The following is a 20,759-nucleotide window of genomic DNA, read 5'->3' as shown; positions in this document are numbered from 1 at the left end:
GAGCGCACGTGCAAAAAAACGCAGCTTTTACCGGCCGCAGTTCATTCTTAGTGAATCTGCTCCTAAGTGTTGAGTGGGTATAAGAGTCAACACAGTACAAAATATATAATATAGTGTTAGATACAGTAACTTTTACAGCTCGTATTGTCAATTTATTGTTCTTGTTGCTCATATTGTTCTTTTTTATTTCCATAGGTGATCGAGGAAGAGCAGGAAGTGCTGACAGACAAGACTCAGATGGTGATGATTCCGATGGCCCTGATGACGAAGACAACGACGGGGAGGAGGAAGATGAGGAGGACAGCCAGGCAGAGTCTGGCCTCTCTGCAACACCCTCCGTTTCTGCAAGCCCACAGCATCTTCCTGCTAACCAGGCAGACATGGCTCCCAGCTCTCTGCTGGCCCAGATGTCTATCAGCCCGAACCCTACCCCTGGTCCCCAACATCAGCTGCCTACTGCTTCCGACTCCCAGAACTCAGACAGTGAGTTTGTAGCTATGACGAGCCCCATCTCTTTGGTCAGACAGATGTCAATCTCTGCTTCCTGTTCCAGCCCCAGCCCAAGTCCCGCTCCTTTCACTTCCCACCCCGTCCCTGCCTCAGAATCCCATGCCTCTGACACTGACTCTGTGCACATGATGAGCCCGGTGTCACCTTGCAGGCAGATGTCCATTGACTACCCCGACTTTGATGTTCCCCCTAGTCCCCCAGTGCCAAGCAAGGGCGCCAAGCTCAGCCAGGTGAGACCCGTGTCCTCCCAGTCACTGTCTTTCTCGTCGTGCATCCCTGCTCCACTACACCTCACCCCATACCAGTTCCCAACCCCATATGCATTCCAATGTCTTGAGTCTCGCATGCCTGGCACATCAGCAAAGCTGCTTTGAATGCATGAAAAGGTGAATCAAATTGGTAGTTGCTGACTTCCTTTCATAACATTAGGGGTCTGTTCCAAAACCTAGTGTGCTGCCTTACAGCCTATATAGGCAGCATCTTGCTTCATAAGAGACCAATTTGGATTGGAATAATCTACACAGGCAGCAACTCCTCATGCCATACAAAAAGTGCTCCTCATGCACAGTGACTAGACTAGACTTGCAATTGATTTCAAAACAGGTGATGTGAGAAGAATAACGTACTCTAATAAGTATAGATCTGGGGTAGCCAACCCTGCTCCTGGAGAGCTAACTTACTGCAAAGTTTAGATCCAACCCTAATCAAACACACCTGAACTAGCTAATCAAGGTCTTCAGGATTACCTAAAAATTACACGCAGTTGTGTTGGTGCAGGGTCAGAGCTGAACTTTACGGGAAGGTAGCTCTCCTGGAGCAGGGTTGGCTACCCCTAGCATAGATATACAATGCACACCTACACATTTTGAATAAAATAGTCTGTTTTCTATTACAAACCGCAGTTCCTAAAATGTTGGGACAATATAGGAAATGTTTAAAAAACCAAAAGGTATTTGTAAATTCTATTAAACCTGTGCTATAATGAAAGCACTACAACAACATCATTATTTTATGTTTTACCTTTCGAATTTAGTTGTTTTTTTGAAAATAAACACTAATTTCAAATCAGATGATTGCAACACTCTCCAAAAAAGTTGGGACAGTCGAGTGTTTACCACTACCACAGTGGAAGGTCATCATTTCTTCTAATAACATTTATTAAGCTTTTTTGCTTCATGATGCACCCCACATTCTCAACTGGAGACAGTTTAGGCCTCAAGGCAAATCTTGCACCACCACTCTCAATTTTACATAGCCATGCACTTGTAATCCAGGCAGTATGTGGTTTGGCGTTGTCCTGCAGGAAAATGCAGGGACATCCCTGGAAAAACAGTGCCTATATGGCAGTATGGCTTACTGTATGTTGCTCCAAAATTTTTATATACTATATCTTTATTCATTAATGTTGCAGTAAACTGCAGTGATTACAGTCTTAAAAACTCTGCTTTTGGAGCAGGTTGCAATCATCTGATTTGAAATTAGTGTTAATTAAAATAAATAAATACATTTACAAGGTAAATCTTCAAATAATGTGCCATTGTAGTGCTTTGAATTTAATACATGGTGAATTTAATGTACAAATCACTACTTTTAGCTTTTATTAGCATTTTCCATACTGTCCCAATTTTTTGGGAATTGGGGTTGCATTTTAAAATATTTTTTATCATTAGTTTTCAGTATTGGATGAATTATAAGCAGGCCCATATGGAATCTGTACAAGAAAAACTCTGCACATTCCCCACCACTTGTTTGTTTGCATATTGTTTATGAAATATTTTGGCTAATTTCATGATTCCAGCTACCAGTAAGTGTGTAGTACTCTCAGATCCATTTAATACATGGTTAAATCCCTTCTGCACAATTCTGCATATTTTCTAGCAAAATCAATGCAGAAAAAATATTCCTTCTTGGCCTGATTATAAGTATTTTTAGGGGTTCAATCCCGAAGGGCTAGAAACCCTATTGTTTTTGTTAGGATTATTATTATTATGTTTTTTTATTATTATTATTATTCTGGGGAATGGTAGTACTCCGGCTGGCCAGCCATACGCATGGAATCGGCCCGATAAGTCCATAGGTGACGCTATAGTGAAAAAAAATAAAATAAAAAATCACATATTGGGCCATAAATCTTGAACCATAAGGGCTAGAAACAAAAGTATTTTTTTTCCAGTGATTCCTTGCGTCATGGCGAATCAGTTTGAACTAGTCCTAGGCTGTTCGCCTGATCGGATACAAACCAGTACAGAAAGATTCAGCAGAGTCCCAATATGAAAAGTTATCAAAGGAATTTTTTACTTTTGATTCATCGTCGCAATGGCACGCAAAAATGTGTGTAGCGCACACAGCCACTTTTACGAAAACAGTTATAACTCTTGAACGGAATGAGATATTGCCACCAAATTTGGTACATATACTGTATGTATGGGATCATTCTAAGGACACATAAAAAACATTGTGTATCTCTACCTCTTTGTGGTGCTATAATAATTAAAAATCTAAAAATGTCTGTAACAATGGAACCATTGGTCCAATCGACTTGATGAGGACAGTCAGATATCTAGAAAAACATGGCCACCATCGACAAAATCAACTTTTAGCAGCTATTTGAACTAGTCTTAGGCCGTTTGCCCTATCGGAACCAAACCAGTGCAGAAAGATTCTATGGAGTCCATAGGAACTTTCCATAAACCGTTGTAACAATACACCAAAACGTACGGCGTAGGCGTGGCCACTTTTCCTTAAAAGGTCAAAACTCTTGAAGAGAATGAGATATCTTCACCAAATTTAAAACACTTATGCAATAGGACAGTCTGAAGACACAAAGAAAATTGCCCACCTATGCCTCTTGGTGGCGCTGTAACAGTCAAGAATGTAAACGATACAATTTCTTTGTGCTTCCTAACCTTATGTTTCTGAAAATTAAGGCACTTTATCATTGTTTTAAGTGCTAACAGACTGTCTAATTAATAGAGCCCAACCAATATGGGATTTTGAGACCGATACCGATTTTAGAGGGGGAAAATTCACCGATTACCAATATAGTGGCCGATATAGTTAATTTTTGAGCTGGAAGAAAACAGACCTTTTCTATGTGGATTGTGCCCCAATTTTGCACCAATATGACTTTGCAAAGGTACTCAGAAGGCTGATTTCTTAAACAAATATTTTTATAAAAGAATATTTAAAATTATTATTATACATTGTCAACAAAGGATCTTAAAGGCTTGAACCCCGTTAATCGCTGCTTGCAGCTATATTTATAATTACGATTTCTCTTGTTTCTTCCACCATATTGGATTTTTTGTTTTTTTTACCAAGCTCTACACAGTGCATTTTAGGATTGCCTTTCCGGGGAAGGGTACATACGATGCTATTTTAGAATTTAACCTAAACTGGATATCTTATAAGGCAGCATAATTGAGGTACCCACCTTTTGGAACAGACTTCGCATCAGGAGTGTTCCTCTGATGCTTTAAAATGCTGTCTCCAGAGTCAGCTCACTAGGTTTTGGAACAGACCAAATGTCAGATATTTAAGTCTTTGCTTCCCAGTTTTGATCAAAATACTCATAACATTGTTCTTTAGCAGGATGGAGTATCCAGCACCTTTTCCCAGCATACAAGCGAGTGCAATGCCAACGTTGACCGTGGTACCCAGACCTCTTTTGACCCTCTTCAGGAACCCTTGCACTTTCCAAACACAGGTCTGATCCACGACCCAAGAACAGGGGCCGCTACTCACCTCTTCAGTCACTTGCCATTGCACTCCCAACCACCTCACCGCTCCCCATACAGCATGGTACCTGTGGGTGGCATCCAGCTTGTACCTGCCAGTTTGGCTGCCTACTCTACATTTGTTCCTATTCAGGCCGGGCCAGTCCAGCTAACCATCCCAGCACTCAGCGTAATCCACAGGCAGTCCAACAGCCCTCTCTCAGCCCTGAGCACCTCGCCCCGTTTGGAGGGCTCCCCAACACAGCCACTGGTAGTTCAGGAGCCAGTCAGTAATGTCCTGCCTTGTTTCCCTCTAGGCCAAGTGGCAGGACTCCAGACACTTGGTGTTCCACAGACCGCCCTGCAGCCGGTGGGCTTGGAGACCTTGAGCGTGGTGGGTCTGGCCAACTCCACCCAACTGGTGCCTCAGCAGAGTCTGCCACTAAATGCCACCCTTGGCGTACAGGTGTTGGCGGCCAGCCCTGAACCTCGGAGCAGCACAGATTCCCCAACACAAATCCCTGGCCTGCAGATTCTTAACATTGCCCTGCCAGCCCTCATACCATCCCTCAGCCCCCTCTCAGCTCTCAGCCCACTTCCAGCAACCCAGGACAAGCCACGTAGCCCTGAGGGTGTAGCATCTGCATCAGCACAGGTCACTGAATCACTGCCAGCACCTACACCCTCAGCCAGTCCTCCAACCGCCAATTCAGGAGGTGCTCCTACAAACATGAAGCCATCTTCAGAGGTGAAGCAAGTCTCTCAGAGCAGCCCTAGCACTGGATCTGTGGACACAGTGGTCATGGAGAAGACTACAGCCATGGTGGAGACACCGCAAACACCCCAACAACTTCCTTCTTTTTTCCACTCATCCACTACTGAGAAAGGCTCAGGTGTTCCACACAAGGCAACAGCAGGTGGGGATAGTGAAGCAAAAACTCGGCAACCTGTCACCAGACAACCAGTGACTGATGATTACAATGAAGCCTCCAGTGATGATGAGGACAGACTGGTCATAGCTACATGAGAGTCCCAATAAAAGCTTTTTCCTTTCTGCCTATGAATCTCTATCTCTGTCTTGGTCTGTCTCTTTCTGACTCTTTTGTAAAACTTTGTCACTTTATAAACTGAAACACTTCAGGAGGATTTGCAACTCTGCCTGCCTCCTCTAAAAGCACATTTTTTTCTGACATATTGTATGTGCAATCATAAATGACCAATTATTTTATTTTGTACTTTTCTGTCAGCACCAGATTTTTTTTTTTCTTTTCTTTTTGTACATGTTGTATAGATTATTGTGCCTTTTTGGAGTTTCTCATTTAGAAACCTGTACATAACATCTTATAAATCTAGTAGTTGCCAATTAAGTTTGATGCAATGGACGTTAAAGAAGAATGAGATTTGATTTATTTTCAAATGTTTTTATTTTAAAAGAAAATTCTATCATAAATTTATGGGGAAATTAATGTTTGACTGATATATATATATATATATATATATATATATATATATATATATATATATATATATATATATATATATATATATACACACACACACTACCGGTCAAAACTTTTGAAACACTTGTCTGAAATGTTTCTCATGATCTTAAAAATCTTTTGATCTGAAGGTGTATGCGTAAATGTTTGAAATGAGTTTTGTAGACAAAAATATAATTGTGCCACCATATTATTTCATTATAAAACTAAAATGTGATAAAAAAATAAAAATAAAAAAACGTTTTTGAAATTGATGACTTGGACTTTGGAAGAAAAGCAGCCAATAAGTGCCCAACATGAACTCCTTCAATACTGTTTAAAAAGCATCCCAGGGTGATACCTCAAGAAGTTGGTTGAGAAAATGTCAAGAGTACATGTCTGCAAATTCTAGGCAAAGGGTGACTACTTTGAAGATGCTAAAATATAACACAGTTATGATTTATTTTGGATTTTGTTTAGTCACAACATAATTCCCATAGTTCCATTTATGTTATTCCATGGTTTTGATGACTTTACTATTATTCTAAAATGTGAAGAAAAAAATTATAATTAAGAACGAGTGTGTTTCAAAAATTTTGACCGGTAGTGTATATATATATTTTGTTTCTGTGCACAAATGTTGTGGTCAAGTATTTATTATATTCCACCTGGTGCCCATTTTGAACTCCTTAAGTCCATAGGTATGAGTAAAATGGTGGCTTTACATTTGCTGTATCTATACTATCGGCAGTATCAGTAAAACCTTGTTTACAAGTGCACAAACGTCTATGAAGTGTCCTTGGGGTTTTTTTGTTTTTTTTTCCTCAGTGCAATTAGCATCTGAATTACTGTCTTTTTCTGCTTTAATCATTCCAGTAGAAATGGTTACTCACAGTTCTCTCAAAGACACTAGAATTATTCAGCCATTCAAAATACTAATGAAGGTCTTGAAGAACCCAGCAAATGACGCCACCAATCAGCTCTGTTACGGAGGTTTTAGTGACTACAACTTGTCCTAGTCTCAAGAGGCTCAGAGCAAAAGCCCTCATTACAGACCAAGAATGACTCATTCAGTTGACAGTATATGCTGCCCGCCATCCTTAAGGTCTGCCGAGACTGTAGCTAAACATCTCCATCTGCTGGATGGGAGTGTCACTGAAGGGAGTGCATGCAAGAAGGTGGGGTGGGTGAGGATGTTGCTTAGTTACCCAGCCCCTGGAAGAAGATGAGAGTGTGTGAGACTCTCTAGAAATTGCTTGGAACATTCAGTCCACCCAAACCCAGTGAATTTAGTGACAGTGAGAGTCCATTAGATATCACATATGCACAGAAGTCACTCGCAGCCTGTGGAAACTCTTGGCACCATAACTTGATTTTAGCATTGACCAACCCCTAAACGAATTTGACAAACTTGTCATTGGTAAATGTTCCTCAATGCATTTGCATCAGTGTTATTCTGTAGAACACAAGGCTAAGAGGCATTATTAGGACCTGTAAGTACAAGTGAGGTCATTTTTTTTGAACCCATGATTGCAGTTATAACACCCTTCCCTAAGGATAGTGCTAAAAAAAGCATATTTCCATAATGAGACTATCCTTAATGCATTCATCTGCTAAACTCCTAATAGAATGCTTTTATTGTTGTCCTAAATCTCTCAGACGGAACATGCATGAACAGGTTACACATATGCGATACCCTTGCTGTAATATTTAGTACATTTCATTCATTATTCTATTTTGGAGTGGGTGCAGTGCCCGATTGCAGGTATATAAAGCCTGGTTTATATTTTGGAAGAAGCCAAACTTTTTTATCCTGGATGAACTGAAGCATGTAGAATTTGTGTTGCAAATCATGTAAAAAAAAAAAAATAAATAATAAAAAAAAAGTATACTTACACACAGTCTCTGAGAGGTAACAACTCCTCAGCTGGCACGCACGGTTGTAAATAAAAAGCGTCACGTCCAAACCACACCCTCAAATAGTTTTAACCAATCATCAACGCTCTTCAACCAGCCGAGTTGTCTTGGGTCAAGAATTTCAGAGATGTACGTGAACAGGAGAAATCTCACCAAACCAAGGGCGTAGCCAGGAAATTACTTTTGGGTGGGCCTCAATAAAATGGATGGGCCACATTTTTACCCATATTTTTTTTCTCCAACTTATTCAGAAAAGTTCAAAGGTGGCAAATTCAAACAGTTCTTTCACACTTTCAGAAAGCAGAATTTATGTTTTTTTTTTTTTTTTACTATTTTATAAATATATATTTTAAGTAAAAAAATAAAAAAAATAATCTCTAATATTCTGGGTGGGCCTGGGTGTAATTTGAGTGACCCAGGCCCACCCTGGCCCACCCTTGGCTACGCCATTGCACCAAACCAACACCTTGGCAGAACAAAAACGTCACTGAATTTCGTAATCATTTGTAGGCGAACCAAGTCAAACCTGTTCGCCCAGTAAGTATAAATTAGCCTTAAGCTGGCATGAGTTTTCCATCGGGCAGGGACAGATAGCTGCCGGCAACTTTCTGATTTTATGCCAGTATAACTCAGCCCTGAGACCTTGAACCTGCTGTGATTCAGCTCAACTAATTATAAATGAGGTTCTAACTCTGTGACGCTTTAAAAACTTATTCTACAATCATGATACAAGCTTTCTGAAAACCAACGAATAGTGTTTAGTTGGTAATTAAACACATTTTAAATAGCTTATATATATATATATATACATATATATATATATATATATATACATACATACATACATAAAAATAAGCTATTTAAAATATATATGTATATATACAGTATGTATATATATATATATATATATATATATATATATATATATATATATATATATATATACACACACACACACACACACACACACACACACACACACACACACATATATATATATATATATATATATATATATATATATATATATATATATATATATATAATGGAATCAACCCATTGTTTTGGCCAGCAGAAATTGCAATTAATGAACTGTAGATGGAAAATTACACGTAAAACACGTGACAATTTGCCCTAGAGGAGGTTAGAATTAACAAGTGATTACAAAACCAGTGATAGAGAAAACACTTTAAAAAAAAAAAAAAAAAAAAAAAAAGGATATAGCCTTTGACAATTTCTCTGTGTGACCACTAGCCCCGGTCTTCTATATAGTAGGCTGCATTTCCATAGGTACTGGCTACAGGGTCGGAAATTAATTGTGCTTGTGGCAAAAATGTCACCATAATTTACAATAATGGTGCAAGAAGTGCTTAATTTTCTACTCTAGGCCTAGTTATGCATTTTATCCCTCGTTGATTTCAATGAACTGGTTAAATTGAAGTATTTATCCTAAAATAATTATGTACAGTATATTTTTATATAGTTAGGGGAAAAAACGGCCCCCATGAAGATTAAAAAAAAAAAAAAAAATATCTGAGAATCAAATGCAGTTGGCAAACATTGCCCCTTAATTATAAAGTCAATTTCTGACACTGGTATTCTATAGTGTAGAAGGCCCGTGGCATCACAAAAAAGAAAGAAATCATTGTTGGTGTCCAGAAGCCTCAGCGATGTCTGTACTCGCGCGCCCTCCACTGTGCTGCATTAAAACTGCCTTCACTTAAGAGACTTAGCTCACCATAAAAATTGGCACCGCTCGGCGTCTCCATCCCGCTGTACTCTTAGGAATACAAAGTTCTTATCTCGCTCCACACGTTGCTTGTCGGTCTGCATTAACAAACAGCATTGTGTTCGCGTGAGCGCGCGGGAGGGGGGCGGAGAGCTTGTGTATATAAGCGCTCCTGTACATGCATGTGCGCATGAGACTCAAGCGAGCGCGACTCAGTGATGCACGAGTGCATTTAAAAGTGCGAAACTTTGCTGTCGAATTTATTGGATTACCATCATTTCTGCCACATCAGGGACTTGGATAGTAAAATGGATTTGAGGATTATTTTCCCAGTGTTATCAATGCTGTCTTCTGGATTTTTTGACTTGGGTATGCATTAAAAAATATCCATATCTAAGACTTATAGGCTAGTAAAGATTTTGCATTTTGAATTAAATTAGCAATTAACCAAATTTGGAAGTAAAGGAGTTCACTTAAGTTTACTTAGTTTTTCAGAAACTGCAATGTAAATCAAAATGCAGCCTGACAAGCAAATTGAACAACTTTCCAAAGTTTTGCAAAGAACCAGGAATAATATAAAAGTATAATGAATAAGTATAGGCTATCGGTTATTGTTTAATTTAAACAATACATGAACAGATGCAAGAAAAAGTTGTAATATTCATGTAGTATGTCAAGCATAGCTGTCAGCTGTAATTGAGCGTGACAAATTCTGACTTTTCCAGTCCATCAAAAACAAAAAGTTGCGCAACTGAAGAGAGTATCGCAGTGCGTATTCTTATAGACTTCTAGATGTATCAACAAGGTTCTTAATTTAACATATAATTTTACTTTTTATGTTAGTGACCCCAGCATCTTTGAATCAAGTGGCAACATCAGGCACATCAATCTCTGCGCGTCACTCCAGGACTAAGCGATGCTCCTGCGCAAGTTTTCTGGATAAAGAGTGTGTCTACTTTTGCCACCTGGACATAATATGGGTCAACACACCAGAGTAAGTATTCATAATAAAACTTTATAATAGCTTTCATTTACAAACATTATATAATGCTTTTCAAATTGGTAATTTTTGTACAATGTGAAAAGTTCTATGACTTTAACTATTTGAATATACATTAAATGCTGCTCTTTTATAAAATGTAATAATGTTTATTACTATCTTTAAAGAAAGATACAAAGTGCTATCTGGTTCATTTGAATTATTTAGACTTAAGCAAATTTAGATTGTGTAATTGTCCCTAAGGGCAAACATTGTTTTCTAATGATTTATTTTTTATTTTCCCCAGGCGAATCGTGACCTATGGACTTGGAAACGCTCCACGCAAGAAGCGTTCAGTCACAGAACCTGTTGTGCCCAAACCACGCTGCAAATGTGCAGATAGCCAAGACAAAACATGCTCTTCATTCTGTCAACCGAACAATGCGTTACGGTAAGTACACACTGAATGCTAATGACACGACCGTCACCAGAATTCAAAGCCATAGATATGTTTAATCTTAAGTCCTATTTCAAGGACACCAGACTTACTGCTTGAAATATTTGGGACACACGTTTTGCCGGAGCACACAAGCTATGTGTGGCAAACCCAAAAATAATGTGTAGGCATAATAGCTGTCAGTGCTTGTTTGATAAACTTGCAGAAACAGGTTTCGGTTCTATTTACGGACTTTATTAAACATGTTCATGTGAACTTTCCTTTTCAGGTATAAGGCTGCGTCAGACAGGGCGATCCCTGCCGCCCTGGGCCACAATTGTGCCGAGAAGCAATGCAAACACAACCTGGCAGCCCATCAGATGATGATTAGAAGGTAAGAGAAACTGCATAGCCTGAAAAAACTGAAAACGGACACATTTGAGAAAAGACTGAATGTTTTAATTACAAGCTCAAATAAGATTGATGTATTTTCTGATTAACTGTTGGACCCCCTTATTTTTGGGCCCCCTTTGGCTGACAAGAGATCTGATGGGTCATAAGTTTTCCTGACAGAAATGAAGCACATAATCTTTAAAATTATAGGCAGTTTAACATAATTTGTGAAGTTGATTTATCAATTAAAATCGGTAGCCAGTTGAACAACTGCAACAAATACAGGTGTTTGTACAACCTTAAAGGAATAGTTCATCCAAAAATGAAAATGTTCTCATCATTAGATGTGCATGACTAAACACAAACAAAGATTTTTGGAAGAATATTTCAGCTCTGTAGGTCTATACAATGCAAGTGAATGTGAACAAAATTTTAAAGCTCCAAAAAGCATATAAAGGCAGCATAAAAGTAATCCATACGACTCCAGTGTTTTAATCCATATCTTCAGAAGCTACATGATAGGTGTGGGTGCGAAACAGATCAATAATTAAGTCCTTTTTTTACTCTCAATCTCCACTTTCACTTTTACATTCTTCTTTTGTTTTTGGCGATTCACATTCTTCATGCATATTTCCACCTACTGGGCAGGGAGGAGAATTGATAGTAAAAAAGGACTTCAGTATTGATCTGTTTCTCACCCACACCTATCATATCGCTTCTGAAGATATAGATTTAATCACTGGAGTCTTATGTTTACTTTTGTGCTGCCTTTATGTGCTTTTTGGAGCTTTGGTCACCATTCACTGACATTGTATGGACCTACAGAGCTGAGATATTCTGCTAAAAATCTTTGTTTGTGTTCTGCTAAAGAAAGAAAGTCGTACACATCTGGGATTGCATGAGGGTGAATAAATGAGAGAATTTTCTTTTTTGGGTGAACTATTCCTTAAACACTATATAGAGTTACAACTTACCTGGGCATGCAAGTACCCAAAATTTGTTTGAGTGTTTTGCAATTCTGTTTGTTGCTGCTAGTGGCACAGAAACTACATACTTCCCCTTTAAAGACCAAACCAAAATGCATCAAGCGAAAATTGGGGTGGGTTTAAGGATAAACTATTAACACTTAAGGGGTCTATGAAACTATCCTATAACTTGAGACTCCTGGTACAGATTTGGTCTCTATCTGGTCTGTTTCCTGGTGAAGTGATCAGAGGCGCAACAAAAATTATGACTTTTATGCACTTTCACACAAATAATGAATAAAATGGCAGATTATCAGTTCATAAACACTTCATTTTTGCCCTGTTCCTCACACAATGCTATCTTAACACACAAGAAAACACAGACACTCATGGAAACTAGAAGCGCTCTTAAGTTTTTTGAGTAAATTAAAGTTCTCCTTGAGTGTGCTGTGATATTGACCTCAATGTGATACTTGTTTTAGGGTGAAAAACAGAGAGCAGATCAGTGATGCCCCCTCCAGACTGAAAACCACCAAGAAGATTCGTCTTCTCCTGAAGAAATGGCGGGTGAGGCAGCACCACAGGGCCCGAGCATGGGCGGCCGAAAACGCTTCCTCCTAGAGACCGGCATCAGATTTAGTTGATCCACTTTATGCAAAAGGATTTAACTGAACAAGAACCAAGAACTCCTCTGCACATCATGTGGTATATTGGAATACCTGAAAATGCATTCATCTTTGATTCGGGTGTTTGCCATGTGGTCTCCATCCCAGGGGCATCAGCACCAGGGCACAAGTGAGGGGTGTGCATCTCAATGGGAACCATGGAGGATGAATCAGACCTCTGCAGGAGAGACTGTCTGAACCAAATCAAACCTCAAAGTCTCTACTAACCTCTGTCAAATGGTCTGATGTAGAACTAGAACTCTAAGCGCTAATAAGGGATAACTCTAAGGGATGATTAAGCTGAGAAGCCACTGCTACTTTGGTAGAAACAATTAAGATTAAAATGACCTGAAGACTTTGCATGGAAGACACTTCTTGCATGGGAGGACTATGCTGTAATTCAACGAATCAGACACTTGCAGACCACAGAAACCAAAGGCAAAATTCCCCATAATGGAACATGAACATTCAAAAACTACAAGCGATAGATACTGGTGAAAGAATAGTTCTGGTGTAATACTGAATCTAGTAGTTCTTATCTGTAATGTGACTGATTTACTTTATACAGTGTAAATGAAGCTCTGAAATTGCCTCTTTGCATATATTGTTCATACATGTTAAATATGTATCTTTAAATAAGCCATATTGGCTAAATAGATTGTTAACAATATTTCTATGAAATTATAAAATTTTACTGCCATTATTGTGGTATGGATTGTTAGGTAATAAATAACTTGCATAATTTAAATGACCTCAGTTGCTTGTCATTTTTCATTTGTTTTAAAAACCAATGAAATAGGACATTTAATTTGCTCTAACCATATTGCAGAGTTTAAACTTAGTTTCTCTGCATATATGTAGTCTGGATTTACTCCACTATTACCCCCCCCCCAAAAAGTACAATGTATCTTGGACATGTATCATTGCATTCTTTGAAGTACTGTGGAGTACCGTGTTAATACTATGTTATATAAATATATAGTAAGTATTTAATACCATGGTATTATCATGTTATACTATCACTGTACCACGATACCCCCACAGTATTTTTTTATTTTTTATAATAGCACCCATAACAGACTTTAATTCATATGGAGCTGTCCAGATTTTCACAGCCAATTTTATATGTTTTAAGATGACATAATTCATGAGAAAAAGCAACAAAATGACAAAAATAGTATGTAAAAAAAAATTAAAAAAAAAAAGGATAAAAGAGAAGTTCTTGTTTGATCTTAACAAGGGAATAGTGAAAACCACATTTCACAATTAAAAGCTAAAGTGTGTCATTTTTGGGCAACTATTGCAACAAAAAGCATAATTGCAGAAATAATCACTGTTTTCAACGTAATTCCAGAAAACTCTCCTCATCTTTTATTGGTTGTAGAAACAGATGACCCCAAATTCTCGCCATTGGTTCACTTGAACTGGATGGGCTGTTCAAAAAATGTTTTGATAGTGCCACAGTGTTTACATTTTTAGGTAAAATCAAGCTACAAATGGCTTACTTACATTTGACTCTCCATGTTAAGCTGGGATACGAGAATGTTAACATAAAAAAAATGACATAGGTCACCTTTAAAATTAAAATTGTTCTATTCTCAGCACCCTCACACTACCACAGGTACATCTGTATAAATTTCACAAACTGTAGCAAAAGAACGGCACACTTGGCATCGGGCACAAAATTCATCAATTTGCTTGTTTTTTTTTATTTTTTTTTTATTATTTTTTTTTACATTCCTCGAACCTTGGGGCAATGGTTTATATTTGTATTGTGTTGGAACTGTGGCACAGTGGTTAACCTTATGGGATCTAGTCTCAGTCTGGATCTGGGCTACAATGTCTATTCCTGTTAAATACAAGCAAAAATGCCCATAAATAAAACATCTTATAAATGTAAAATAAATTATATAAATAAATAAATCAAGATAAATATTCATGGTAAGTTCATACTGATCAAGTAAAAAAACCAATAAACTATAATAGTGTTCTGTGCTCCAAAGGTACACTGTTTGACAAAGGCCACGTCCACACTACTAATTTTCATATAAAACCCCATTGATTTTTGAAGTTTATGCCTCTAATCCACAATGAAATGACGTGTTTCGAAAACGCTCTCCATTATCGCATACTTTGGAAAACAATGATGGTAGGAGACTGAAAATGGAAAATGGTTTCATGTGGATGTGGCAAAAATAAATCAGTCTGATTATGTGACCGTGGCAAAATCTTTGCAAAATGAAATTACATGCTTCATTACACTTTTCGCTGAAGTTTCTCAATGAAATGTCCAGCGGGGGGCGCCAAAGGCGAGTGAAATGGTGTCATGATCATACAAGGTTTTTAAGGTGAATAATAGATGGAGGTCCAATAGTGTCCTAAAAGCAAATGAGAGGTAAACAAAACAGCCACCCTTAACCTTAACCAATACCTAAACCTAGCCGATAGTGTCCTAAAAGCAAATATGACATTAAAAGCACATTTCGTTGGTCCAAAGTCCAACTCTCATTCAGGTGAGCTACTGCACAAGCTAAACAATTTGGAATAAGTGTATAAATGCAGGGTGGTCTCTTAATAAAATGTGTCATTTTTCAAAACATGCTTTATAGTAAAAGTGTTTTGATATCATAACACAGCACTGTGTAAGAAAAAGTGCAAAAATAAAAAATAAAAATTTGGACATTTTTATGATTTGTAAAATTACTTCTCTTCATAACAAGACTCCTCCCACACTGCATTCTGGGATTACAGCACCCTTCGAAAAATGACATAAAAAGATATACCCTGCAGGAAATTAGATCTTCTTTATTAGCTGAACCTTATCCAGACTTTGTCCATTCAAAGAGAGAGAAATATTCTTGGATCGGCCTGTAAAAGTCAAGCACAAAGGCTATCTCTCCTCCTGAGCTGTGTATTTTTCGCATCTGGGTCTCTAGGGGCCGATGGAACTGCCGTGGGTCATAAGGGTTTGAATAGGCATTGAGCACAAATAACGGCCCATTACAGCACAAGGAATCTCCTCAAACCAACAGGCATTCAGCGCGTGGAGCAAACAATGGAAGATACTCTGGGAGGGGCGGACACGCCTCGGGTTCTGACGTCTCTGTTTGCTGCCAGGGTCACCACCCTGAGCTACTTTCACACATGCAAACAATGCATCCAATTTATACACGCACTGTATCACCTAATAGCACGAAACCTGGAAGCAAACATGAATTAAATTCCACGGACATCCCGCCGCTGTGTTCTTGAGTTCCTGAACTGTTTAACAGTGATGCTTGATGGCTGTTCCAGCTCAAGGTCTTCATTCATTATCTCAGAACCAACCAGCCCACGTCTACGGTGTTTTCCACATTCGTTACACACTTGTGATTTGAAAGCTGACTAAAGGGAATCTTTTAGTTTACTTGTACCAGTGCTTACACCTAGAAAAGCAAGCGCTACAGTCCTGGCTATGTTTTACATTTGTAATATTGTATAAACTGAACCCTCAAACCAACCCCAAACCTAAACCTGATCATCAGTGGAGTAAACAGGTAATGGTACATGGAAAAATGCATAATGTGTTTGATCCTAGGGTACCGGAAATCTCAAAACAACATGTCTCTTTCCATGTGATCACGTTCAATATAACAGCATATGAGTTTGGAACAACATAAGGGTTTGAAACAGTCTTTTTTTAGGTGAACTATCCCTTTATGAAATATACCTTTAGTACTTTAATTATAGTACTACGTAATAGGACAGAGAGGTAAAATGGATTTCACTGTGGGGAAAATAAAATATATACCAGTTCAATTTCATTTCCAATTTATATCGTCTATGGCCCAATGATAAATAAATGAATTATCGGAGTGCAAACTGAATTTAGACAAGCGAGTTGTCTCTCTAATGGCTCTATGGCTGTTGTTCCACCTGGCGTAGTGATTATACACATTTCTCAAAGCCAGTTGTAGAAATCTGCATATCTGTATATCCCTCAGCACATAGTCTTTTCCTCATCTACCCTTGTCAGCGGCAAACACACACAGACACACACACACACACACACACACACACACACACACACACACACACACACACACACACACACACCTCAAGTCATCTCTGTCAATGACAAAACAACCTCTGAAGGCTATTATGGAAGATCCTCAAAACATTCTCAGAATTCTTTTTTGACAGACGGCAATTTGAAGTGTTTAATGAGCCCAGATGAACACGCTTTGCATACAGATCTCGACTAATATCAAAGCTCGACAAATGCCAGTAATCACGATGGCTGGATGTTTTGACTACATAAATCTAAAGTCAAAGCTCTTAATAAAAGAAACACGTGATAACTAAGGTTGATATTTAAAACATGTATTTAACACGTGATAACTAAAGTTGATATTTAACCAAACATCTTTGGTTAAAGGAATTGCTCCCCCCCAAAAACTACTATGCAATGTATTTTCATGTCCCAAATAAATGTCAGCATATTGGATAAAATATTAGTCGCAGTTATTTAGGATTGAAATGCTATTAATTAGCCTGCTTTAATCACAATTTCATATTTAAGTAAAGTGGTTTTACATTTTTTTTTTTTTTTTGTTCTCTACAGGAAATCTCCTTTTTCCTCTTTTCGAGAACATTTTTTCATTTGTAATTAATTTATAGGTTTGTCCTCAATATCACTTTCTATCCTGTTTGTCTTTTGCAATATCCTTTTAACTAACAGTTCCTTGATGACATCATCCTCCATGAAGTGACAGCATTTTGGTGGGGAAACCAAATATAAGGCATGTAACGATACACAAATGTCACGATACGATACATAGCCTCACAATACGATACAATACGAGCACCCACAAATGTTTCACTCAAAATAATTCAAGGATTCAACATAAATGTCTTTTAAATCATAAATGCCACAAAAGCAGAGCTCTAAGTAACTTAAACAACAGCACTGCATTTATTTTGTTTGATTGTTGAGAAAAACTAATATGAACTCACAATTTTCATGTTTTTCTTGAGAAAATAAGTTTGTCTACACTCTGGTCATTTATAATTGTACAGCACTTTTCAAAATACACATAGTTTCAAAGCGGCTTTATAGAAAATCATGCCTTGTTGTCTGAAAGCCACCTTTGTTCAAGGTAAAGTGACTGTAACAAGGAAAATACCCAATGTTACTTAGTGGTGATAAAACCTCGAGAGGAACCTGACCTCTGGTTCTACAACACATGTACATAATCCAGTATTATTTAGCGGCTTGAGCAAAAAAATTATCGGCACACGTAATTGTTTTGCCCTCTTCTGCCTGTTTCACTTTGCAGGTAAACTTTACTGCCATTATTACCGGCTTATAACATGTGCGCAAGTGTTCTTCTCAAAGCTGTTTACATTTTGAAGTCAAAAGCAGATAATTATAAGTCTCATGTAATCGTGGGTTTTTTTAATATGCTGTTTTTTGATAGTTATGACTCATAACTTATGAGCATCTTGCTGTGCATGTCGTGCTCAGTGTCTGCTGGGAGAGGCGGCTGTTAAACCTTACTGCTGCTTTTTCTGCCTCGCAACTCTACAGATTTGCCCAGTGATGTCGGCGTGAATAAAATGACATGTTTTATGTACTGTAGCACCATGCAGGAGATGACACCGTTGTTTGGCAAATTCAGCAAGCTGTAATGCTATACAGTACAATCGACTTGCCGTTTGCCATCGATCTTCTCACTTATATACTGTAAGTGTGTTGCTCTGGTTTCCTGTGAGCGCTCAGTGCCGCCTCTCCAGGGAGGAGACTGTTCCGCAGCTCTCAATATTGCACTGCTTGGTTTTAATTACACTATGTGTTCGTTTACATATGTATCGTACGATACACATGGTACTGTATAGTGAGCGTTGTATCATACGATACAATACGATACGATATTTTTTAACACCCCTAATAATAATAATAATAATAATAATATATATATATATACACACACACACACACACACACACACACACACAAATGTATACATTTGTATGTTTGGATATATAGTTATAAATCCTGCAAATATGCATTTATCAATCTGAATATATTATTGCAAATCTAAAATACAGCTATAAATCCTGACTATACTGTTAACAGTGGCATAGCCAGAAACGAGGCTCTGAGTGTGCCAAGGAAAAAAAACTGGGTGTGCAAGAACTGAAGCAAAATGAAGTGACATATACCGTTGACAACCATTGCATTAAATTATTTTAGCGCTAAATGCATTTTTAGCCAAATGTTAAGTTTTATTTATTATAACAAATAATGCCAGTTTTATCAATGGATTAGGTAGGCCTGTTAATGTGTCCAAATATTAGGCTTAAAATATAGTGATGAAATCTGAAATTCAGTCATGATTCAATTTGATTATTTTGGAACGATTCATAATTATTTATTATTTACACAAATATAAATAGGGAGACACTTTGCACTATGTGGAAATTATATATACAGTATATAGCCAATATTTCTAAAGTGTAATCCTTATGAATGAAAATGTGCACGTTGTGATTTCAGACCGGATGGGCAGATGGTCTCGACTCTGTTTGCGGTCTTTGTTAATTGTTCGTGTCTGGAGCTTGTCAAGTGTAATATTAATTATGATACATAATTATATTCACTTTCCACTTCTTGAAATGTCTATGTTAATGCATCACATGATTCACACGTGATACTCATGTATTCATTTAAAGCCTAAACTTGAGTGCGATGTTAAATTCCTGACCTGAAGTGATGATTTCACGTCGGAGCTCGTCTATCCATCTCTTAAAGTTGACCACATTTATATCCACATCAGTGATTAAGGTTATTAATTTATTAAGACATTATTCCGACAAAAAAGTACAAATGCTCCATAAAGGTTTAAATGCTATTCATCTATTTGGAATATTCCTCCTTATGCAAAACGAAGAAACTGAAACTCCATCTTTTATTTCTTTTTCTTTAAACTGTGCTACCTCTGGTAAGGCGCTATATAACTTTAACATTATTATTATTATTATTATTATTATTATTACTAATTACTAACTAAATAATGTATTATCGTAAAAATTCCTGATAGACTTATGGGACTTTCACCTGTTTGTATGCTATATTAATTTTATTTTCATTTATTTTAATGTTTGAATTTGTATTTATTATTCACTGCAAAATGTGTGCTTGACATTTCACATTTTGCTGGACACCTCCTGCCTCCAGAATAATGTTGTTATACATGCACAGAAAAATGAAAATTCTGTTTCATGCAGATATTAATATCAGAAATACCAGGAGAAAACACAGTTAACAACATATTCCACAGTTAATGTAGCCTATAAATTCAGCTTTATCTTTTAAGAAAAAAAAATTATATATATATATATATATATATTTAAATAATAGTTGTATAATAATAATAATAATAATTATTATTATTATTATTAATATTATTAATATTATTATTAGGCTATTATTATGAAAAGGCATACACTGGCAGCCAAATGTTTGGAATAATGTACAGATTTTTATGTTTCGGAGTGAAATTGGTACTTTAATTCACCAAAGTGGTATTCAGCTGATCACAAAGTATAGTCAGGACATTACTGATGTAAAAAACATCACCATCACTATGTGAAAAAAGTCATTTTTGATCAAATCTAGACAGGCTCCATTTCCAGCAGCCATCACTCCAACACCTTATCCTTGAGTAATCATGCTAAATTGCTAATTTGGTACTAGAAAATCACTTGCTATTATATCAAACACAGCTGAAAGCAATTTGGTTCGTTAAATTATGCTTATCATTGTGTTTGCTTTTGAGTTGCCACAGTGTGCAATAGACTGGCATGTCTTAAGGTCAATATTAGGTCAAAAATGGCAAAAAAGAAACAGCTTTCTCTAGAAACTCGTCAGTCAATCATTGTTTTGAGGAATGAAGGCTATACAATGCTTGAAACTGCCAAAAAACTGAA

At 37.4% G+C, this 20,759-nt stretch overlaps 2 protein-coding genes across 7 annotated transcripts in view; both read left to right on the top strand.

Annotated features, from left to right (window-relative positions):
• Window positions 1-6,491, top strand: part of LOC127420851 (zinc finger protein 40-like) — an 88,637-nt gene extending 82,146 nt beyond the window's left edge. For 3 of the 6 annotated variants that reach the window (XM_051663414.1, XM_051663416.1, XM_051663412.1), the window contains 2 exons: window positions 196-740; window positions 4,099-6,491. In XM_051663414.1, coding sequence (XP_051519374.1) covers window positions 196-740; window positions 4,099-5,253 — 1,700 coding nt within the window. In that variant the 3' untranslated portion in view covers window positions 5,254-6,491. Of the gene's footprint in view, window positions 1-195; window positions 897-4,098 lie in introns of all 6 variants that reach the window. The other 3 variants (XM_051663413.1, XM_051663417.1, XM_051663418.1) reach the window with 3 other exon arrangements.
• A 2,378-nt stretch (window positions 6,492-8,869) lies between these two features.
• Window positions 8,870-13,557, top strand: edn1 (endothelin 1). The gene is made up of 5 exons (XM_051663504.1): window positions 8,870-9,719; window positions 10,194-10,344; window positions 10,637-10,780; window positions 11,055-11,159; window positions 12,606-13,557. Exons 1-5 carry the CDS (start codon window positions 9,659-9,661, stop codon window positions 12,742-12,744), a joined length of 600 nt encoding a protein of 199 aa, XP_051519464.1. The 5' UTR covers window positions 8,870-9,658; the 3' UTR covers window positions 12,745-13,557.
• The last annotated feature ends 7,202 nt before the right edge of the window (window positions 13,558-20,759 follow it).

This window comes from Myxocyprinus asiaticus, chromosome 30 (assembly GCF_019703515.2).
Source record: "Myxocyprinus asiaticus isolate MX2 ecotype Aquarium Trade chromosome 30, UBuf_Myxa_2, whole genome shotgun sequence".
Taxonomy (NCBI): domain Eukaryota; kingdom Metazoa; phylum Chordata; class Actinopteri; order Cypriniformes; family Catostomidae; genus Myxocyprinus; species Myxocyprinus asiaticus.
The sequence above is the reverse complement of the archived record's forward strand: the minus strand, read 5'-3'. Positions and strand labels throughout refer to the sequence as shown.

Coding starts and splice junctions, on each gene's coding strand:
- edn1 (XM_051663504.1), top strand. CDS start 9,659: ATGGATTTGAGGATTATTTTCCCAGTGTTATCAATGCTGTCTTCTGGA. Junction 9,720..10,193: donor TTCTGGATTTTTTGACTTGG/GTATGCATTAAA, acceptor TTTTTATGTTAG/TGACCCCAGCATCTTTGAAT. Junction 10,345..10,636: donor ATATGGGTCAACACACCAGA/GTAAGTATTCAT, acceptor TATTTTCCCCAG/GCGAATCGTGACCTATGGAC.